The sequence below is a fragment of the Balaenoptera musculus genome, unplaced genomic scaffold (genome assembly GCF_009873245.2).
Source record: "Balaenoptera musculus isolate JJ_BM4_2016_0621 unplaced genomic scaffold, mBalMus1.pri.v3 scaffold_89_arrow_ctg1, whole genome shotgun sequence".
Lineage (NCBI taxonomy): Eukaryota > Metazoa > Chordata > Mammalia > Artiodactyla > Balaenopteridae > Balaenoptera > Balaenoptera musculus.
In genome coordinates, this window is record NW_023503267.1 from 9,016 (window position 1) to 17,052 (window position 8,037).

General features: G+C 35.9%; 1 protein-coding gene across 1 annotated transcript; it reads right to left on the bottom strand.

Annotated features, from left to right (window-relative positions):
• Positions 1 to 415: 415 nt before the first annotated feature.
• Positions 416 to 813, bottom strand: LOC118889521 (NADH dehydrogenase [ubiquinone] flavoprotein 3, mitochondrial-like). Its single transcript, XM_036841264.1, has one exon. The coding sequence runs from the start codon at positions 787 to 789 to the stop codon at positions 457 to 459; it is 333 nt and encodes a 110-aa protein (XP_036697159.1). The 5' UTR covers positions 790 to 813; the 3' UTR covers positions 416 to 456.
• Positions 814 to 8,037: the final 7,224 nt, after the last annotated feature.

The window sequence follows — 8,037 nt, forward strand, 5'->3', positions numbered from 1 at the left end:
TCAAATTAAAAAAAAAAGAAAAGAGAGAGATGGCTTTCAGGGCCTAGAGAAGACATGGTAGAAAATTTACATCTCAAAGGCACAGAGAAAGGATGTAAGTTTTCTCCAGAAAGGAGTTTGGGGGCATATTTGCCTATTATCAGATGTCTAAGGTAATTATTATTCAAATGTTCCTTCTTTTTCTTAAGTGCAGGACAATTAATTATGTTTCCAATGTCTTGATCTTTTACAATATCTGCAAGCATTTTTAGGTGAGTAGAGGAAGTTTGGGGATAGATAAGCATCAGGTGGACTTTGAATTTCTTCTAGAACTGCTTTTTAGGTTTTTTTAAAAGATTTGTAAGAAAAGGACAGTTGTATTTTGTTTTTTGGTTTTTTTTTTCATGACTGCTAAGCGGATTTTATTTTTGCCAAGAATGTAGAAAGACACTGAAGGTTAAGTTTTAAGCTGAGCTCTCAGTGGCGAGGTGACTCTCCTCCTGAAGAGGGCTGAAGCATCCTGAACTTCGAAAGCTCCAGGTTTAGGTCCAAGAAGGTGTACGTGCTGTAATCATGATGCTGGAGATTCTTGTAGGTGGTGTTGTCAAACAGCTCAGCTGGGGTGGCCGCTGGCGCGGACTTTTTTGGTGGACTATGCTTCTTGGGATTCAGTGGCAATCCCTTTTCATTCTTTCTTGATTCTGCAGAGAGAGAAACTGTAGAAACAAGTCCTCGAAACACTCCTGCTTCTAGGAGCACAGTCTTCAGCACCCCTGCTCCTCCTTGCCGCAGCAGAAGCGAGGCCGCCATGGCCTTGACTGGGGCGCGGGCAGGGCGACCGACCAGGCGGGTGCAGGTCGCACCGGACTGACGCGGCCGCAGCGTGCTCAGGACAGTTGTTTTTTAATTCCTCAAATAATTGACTCACAGCCTGAATGATATCAAGGGGCTGACCCATTCATCCAGCTACATTATCGTTATATAAGGGAGAAAAGATCAAGCTAAGATGGATAAAAGACTCCTGTGTTTTAGATTTAGAGTTGTGTGTCTTTGCAATGATTTAATAAATCCTCCCACAAAGGCTTCACAATGTTTTCTTTTCCCTGTAAGTACATAGCTCTATTTTAGCTTGGGGGGAATAATTTTAAAAATATATTTCTATCAGGCTCTGAATATCAGCCTCCAATTTGGCCAACATCAGACCTAGAGCTCCTTTAAAAATTCCTTTCAAGTATTTAAACTAAAGTTTTACCTATCAGGTGACTCAAAACCAAAACCAATAACTAATTATGGATGCAAAAGTCGTCCCAAAGAGGGTGCAAATGTGAAGGCTTCCCAAGATCCAGACCCACTCCCAAGATAGCCAAAAGAAAGAAAGACTTAACTTCCTAAGAGCTGGCAATTGTCAGTAGGACTTTAGTTGCAAATAGGGTACAACCCACATGTTTTGTCCAGCCACATTCTTGGGGCCTTGAATCTGACAGTTAGCCACCTGCACATGCAAGAACCAATACTTGCATGCCCCAACACGTGGAAAGCCAAGTTGAGTCCTCAGAGCACAAAATGAGAGATAAATAGGAAAACAATAGCTGTTCCCAGGAGGAAAATAATCAATGGGTACCCCTCAAACCAAATTCACAGGAGTTACAAATCAAAGAACTAATTCTCACAATTTTTTTTGCTAATCTGAATTTGGGAAAGAAAAGACTTTTACCACACTTGCTCAACTGGTCCCCACAGGCAGAGATATGAAAGACTGACATCGTAAGAATTCTTACCTACTGCCAGCTGTTGCCAGAGGTCCAAGATCTCTGACTGCAGCTTCTGGACCAAGCAAGGTGTCTCCAGATGATGGAGTCCCTTCATAGTTACCAGAAACTCTAAGGGAGGAAAAGTTTTTCCTCAACCCTCTTAGGGTCCCTGGCTGGGTTTGACAATTAAACTGACAAATATAGATTAACAGGTAAAAAGCATACAAATTTATTCAGTATAAGTTTCACATGAGACTGGAGACTTCATAAGGAAATGAAGACCAAAAGAAACATTTAGACATGCATATTTTATGCTATGTTTGATGAAGAGTACACAGTCAAGGAGGAATATTATAGGTTAAAGAGTATGATGTAATTGTAGTAAACTGGGGGAGTCTTGGCAAAGCTGTTCTTGGTGTCCTTTTGTCTTTGGAGCTATGGATGTTCCTTTCCTCATAGTGTAGGTAGGGCATCTCTCACATGAGGGTTTTATGTCCTGTTTCAGAGAAGTGGGGGGAGTCAGAGTGACTTCCTGCTTCTGCCATTTTATCAAACTTTTTCACCTTAAAATATTCAATATGGCAAGCTGCCATATTTTGGGATAGCACTTCCTGAACCCCATCACTCTCCAGTTAATTCTTTCCTGTTTTGCCCCTTATATCATTGGAAACTTCAAGTTGATCTCCTTTTTCTTTTTTTCTTCATGAGCCACATTTAAATGCATGGCACTTCACCAGATTTAATCAGCACTTCCCACTGTATTCTGAACACATTTAGGGTGTACATTTAATTAATTTAGTTTCACCTTCTTTGCATGATTTGACAGTTGAGGATAAAGAAGAATCTCTATCCCAAAATTAAGCTTTTTTTGGAGTTAATTACTAAGAATAGCAACATGTTAATAAGAATGGCCTTTCCCTGTCTTGGATGAACACATATGACATACATATGTATGTATGTCACAGCATTTTTAATAAAGGCGAACTTGAATTTCATGAGATATAAATGATATCAAATGTTATATAAAATGAGTTTCTGAGTTAATTAGGGAAAGAAAGTAACTTGAGTAAACATTATGGAAAATAACCTAGGACACATTAACTTAAAAAGGTTGTTTGCCTACATTTTGTGGCTATCTGTTTGTCAAAACCAAGACTTTAATTAATACCATGTAGAAAGTTTCTGGCACCAGGTAGAATTTTGTGATTTGGTTCAGTCCTACCTCTTGCCCTTCAATGATTTTTCTGAATGACTATCTTAGAATGCATCTGCGATAATTTTCCAACTTTTTTTCTAGAAAAATTCTTAATTTTGGAATCATAAAATTTTTTCCTGTGTTTCCCACTTTAGTATTGATTAGTACACACATTCTTATTCATTACAATATGTTCAGTGTGAACTCAAAGTCACAGTTTATTTATTCTCCTTCAGAATAAATTAAGTATACAACTCTTTCTGTGATATTCTTTTGTTTTAATTAAAGAAAAGATATTTTTATATTTGTTAAAACAGTAAAGAAGACTTTATTCAGGATATTTGCTATCGTTGTCAAGACTATCAAAATAAAGGAGAGAGATCAGCCGCAACTCTGAATATAGCTAAGACAACTGGGGATTTATAGCTAGTGAGCAGAATGAGGGGATCATTAAATGGAATATTACTAAAATAATACATTAAGGGTAGGGGATTTCTTCCTAAACCAACTTAACAGGATTAGTGCTAAAAGAAGGCCAGGGTGATCAGATATCAAGGGTGGGGGATCGTCTCTAAACTGACTTAGCAGGATTTTTGCTACAACTGGACTAGGCAGGCCAAATACAGGGCCCAAGGATGAGGCCTAGTTTGAAAAAGGACTCAGAGGAGTCTATCTAAAGTCTAGTCAATGGGAGAGTCTTTGTCAGTTCCTCCTCTTGTTCAAGGACAGAAGAGAAATTCTTCTTTCTTTTGAACAATATGAGTTTTTCATTTGGTCACCTTTCATTCAGTAAAGGCCAGCTGAACTATCTGTTGGGACTTGGTAGTAGAGGACATTTGCTACATAGTGTAAACCACCAGGCATTTCACTGATGTTGTAGGTTATGAAAAGAAAGACAAAGATTAATGGCTAGAGCAGACTATAAACCCATTTCAATGATGCTGTGGGTTATGAAAAGAAAAGCAAATATTAATGGCTAGAGCAGACTATAAACTCATTTTCTGTGCCCAGAGGACAGCAAGTTGAGATTTCTAGATGTTGGGAGAAGATTTCCAGATATTAAACTTCTGCTCACAGATCTTCTTTAGATAGTCCTAATAAGGATCTGAGCAATCTGGTTTTAGTTATTAATGATGCCAAGTCAATGGAGAGGGAGAAAAATTAGTAACATTAGTTTGGAGAGTTGTATCTAGATGTTGGAGGAAACTAGAAGAATTGAGGATTTGGTAAGGAATAACAAAATGTGCAATCCAGTTTATAGGTAGGCAACAAAACCATATGAGCCTCAGATCATAAATTAGTGTGTTTAGGAAGAAAGGTATCCTTAGACTTTCTACGTTTTGATTAAAGATTTTGTTTTTCTCCCCTATAAAGCAATATATCCTAATTATACAAAATTTTAAAAGTTAAAACAAGTAGAAGGAAGAAAAAGCACTCATAGTTCTGCATCACAGAATCACTATTAACATTAAATTTAACTCCACTGTATTTTCTCCCATTCTTTAAATACTTAAAAATTTTCCTTTTTACATAATTATGATTATAATATACATACAGATTTATCTTTTTAAAATTTTCTCAAGTTGGGATTAGTTATTTTTCAACATAAATTTAATAGCTATAGGATATGATATTGAATTAATATACTAGAATTTACTTCAAAATTGTCCTATTGTTGTATATTAGGATGTTTTATTAATTTTCTGTTTATCATAGTGTTTAGAAATCTGTAATTATTTAGACTGTTTTACCACACATCGTGTTAGAAGGGATCCAAAAGCACTGTATTATAAAATTAAGGTATAGTCTTCACTGCAGAGAGAAATCACAGCAAATTGGTGACAAAAAATTAGTCATAGCATAGAGAAAATTGTTTTACTGTCCAGTTATTAGCTTTAAAATATTATGGTATAAAGTTGAATGCAAGGCCTGTAGATATACATATTCTCTCTTACATTGAAATCACTCAGTAGACAAAAACCCCAGTACTTATGTTTAAACCATTTGGAAAAGGACATTTCTGAAAATTGAAAAAAAATGATAAAATAAATCAGACCGTAGCACTGGCTAACAAAGACTTTCTTTTAAATATTGATAGTTGCGGAATGCTGTCTGGGACTTATATCAAAATTCTTTCACTTATATGCCAATTATAACTGCACTTACTTGGGCCATTTGACATTCATCATCTGGAGAGACTTCTAAGGTAATTAACTATCCATGTATTTGTTTATTTATAGTCTATTTGGTTACCCAAATGACCTTCAAATCTGCTCTAGGCCTCTTTTCTGCTAGACTTCTGCAGCTGCCTAATCAAAGCACTATGTTAGGCAAGCAGAGAGAAACTAAAATTCTTGGAGACCATCATTTTTATCTTAATTAAATAACAGAAAAGTACATACATACAGAATAAAAAATAGAGGACCAGTAAACCATACAAGGTGGCCTGTGATAGACCACTTAAAATCACAAAGATTACTTATGCTTGCCCAGATTACCTTCAAGGAAGAAGATTTATTATTAAATTGCACAGAAAACTTAGGTATCATGGGAACCCTTTTTGCAACCATCTAGTCTTCCTGGACCTAAGCAGTTCTAAGACTAGGCTTCCTGAAGAATCAGAGTTACAGTAGTTCATTATCATCCATAATACATACATAACTCATTGTCTAGTACTCTGTGTTTATGGGTTTACCTCCTTATTGAACAAAGTTTCACATCAACCCACCATGTGGGAGGATGAACTCCCTCATGTCCATCACCTCAGATAACAAATCCTGGTTGTCAGTTTTGATGAATTTGACACACATGTGACAAGCCTACAAGGCCGTCTATGATCTGGTGCTTGATCGCCTGCTGACTATAGGTTGTAATGCTATCCTCCTTGCTCAATTTATTCCAGCTAGTGGGCCTTTCTGTTCTCTAAAACACTGAGTTCACACCAGCCTCAGAGCTTTTGCATTCACTGTTCCAATTGCCTGGGATATATTTCCACCAGATCTTCCTATGGCAGACTCCATTCACTTCAAATGTAATTTTTATGGTCCTTTGTAATACTGACTACCCACATCACATCTTTCTCTTTTCCCTTACCTCTCTTATTTTTCATAATTCTTATTACAACCTGACATTATATTATATACTTACTTGTTTATTTGCTTATCAGTTTGTCCCTTCGCTAGAATATGAACTCCTTGAGAGCAAGGACTGTCTGTTTTGTTTACTGCTCAGTTCCCAGGAGAGATATGGAACAAAGGAATGTCTATCATTTGAAGTACTTTACAAATTGAAGTACTTGCTCGTGGTGACGTTATTCATATGAAATATATATTTACTTACAAGACCTTTGACAAAGAATATCTCCTCAACCAAACTCTAGCCAGGCTCCTCTGAGCCCTCTTATCAACTAGACCTCAACGTTGGCCTATAAAAACACTTGAATAAATACTAACATAGTTTCTAACAGCTCCAGGCTACATCCCTAGGATGACTCTTGTCCCCCTTAAAGTGCCTGCTTGAGAAAACAAAAAGCTTCTCAAAAAATTTACTGTTTTTTCAGTCAAAACCTTAAAATGGAAGACCTGTCTTCAGATCTGTGTGGGAGGGAAGGAATCTAACTTCAAGAAGCACCAGTTAACAAATCCAGGTAGATTTCACATGGATTAACCCAATCCTTTCCCTTTTTTTGTAATTTTTCATTTTCCTAACTCTATTAAGCCTCTACTCAATCCCCTTTCTATTCCCTCATTCTCCTTTTAAAATACCCTGTTACCTCTGCACAAATCAAATTTGAGTTTAGTTAACACTGGACTCTTTTATTTATTGCAATACTATATTCATAATTTAAAAGACAATCTCTAAAATAAATGGTGCTGGGAAAAAAATGAATATTCACTGTAAAAGAATAAAACTACTACTGTATCATACCACTCACAAAAATTAACTTGAAATGGGCTAAAGACTTAAATGTAAGACTGGAAACCATAAAACTTCTAGAAGAAAACAGAAGAAAAAGCTCCTTGAAATGGGTCTTGACCATGATTTTTTGGATATGACATCTAAAGCTCAAGCAACAAAATCAAAAATAAACAAGTGGGACTACATCAAATTAAAAAGATTCTGGACACCAAAATACATGATCAGCTAAAAGAAAAGAAAATGTATGGAATGAGAAAAATATTTGCAAAACATATATCTGATAAGGAATTACCATCCAAAATATACAAATAACTCATACAACTCAGTAGCAAATAAAATAAAAAAATAAAAAACGGGCAAAAGACCTGAATAGACATTTTTCCAAAGAAAATATATGAATGGCCAATAGGCACATGAAAGGTGCTCAACATTAGTGATAATTATGGAAATGCAAGTAAAAACCACAATATCTCCTCATGCCATGTTAAAATAACTGTTATTAAAGACAAATAGCAAATGCCAGCAAGGATATGGAGAAAAGGGAACGCTTGTGCACTGTTAGTGGAATTGTAAATTGTTACAGCCATTATGAAAAATAGTATGCAGATTCTTCAAAAAATTAAAAATAGAACTACCATATGATCTGGTAATTTCACTTCTGGGAATATATTTGAAGGATATAAAAACACTATGTGGAAGAGATAGCTGCACACCCCATGTTCATAGCAGCATTATTTACAATAGACAAGACATGGAAATAACCTCAGTGTCCAATGACAGATGAATATATCTGTCATAAGTACAAACTCATAGAAAAAGAGATCAGATTTGTGGTTAGTGGGGGATAAGGGGTGGGGGGATTTGGGTAAAAGTCATCAAAAGTTACAGACTTCCAGTTATGAGATGAATAAGTTCTGGGGGTGTAATGTACAACCTGATGACTATAGTTAACACTGCTGTATTAGTATGTTTGAAAGTTGTTAAGAGAGTAGATTCCAAGAATTTCCATCACAAGGGAAAAAAATGTTTTTTCCTTCTTTTTCTTTTTGAGTTTTTTTGTATATGAGATGGTGGATGTTAACTAAACTTATTGCAGTAATCATTTCACAATACATGAAAGTCAAGTCATTATGTTGTACACCTTAAATTTATGCATTGCTACATGTCAATTATATCACAATAAAACTGAGGAAA

Coding starts and splice junctions, on each gene's coding strand:
- LOC118889521 (XM_036841264.1), bottom strand. CDS start 789: ATGGCGGCCTCGCTTCTGCTGCGGCAAGGAGGAGCAGGGGTGCTGAAG.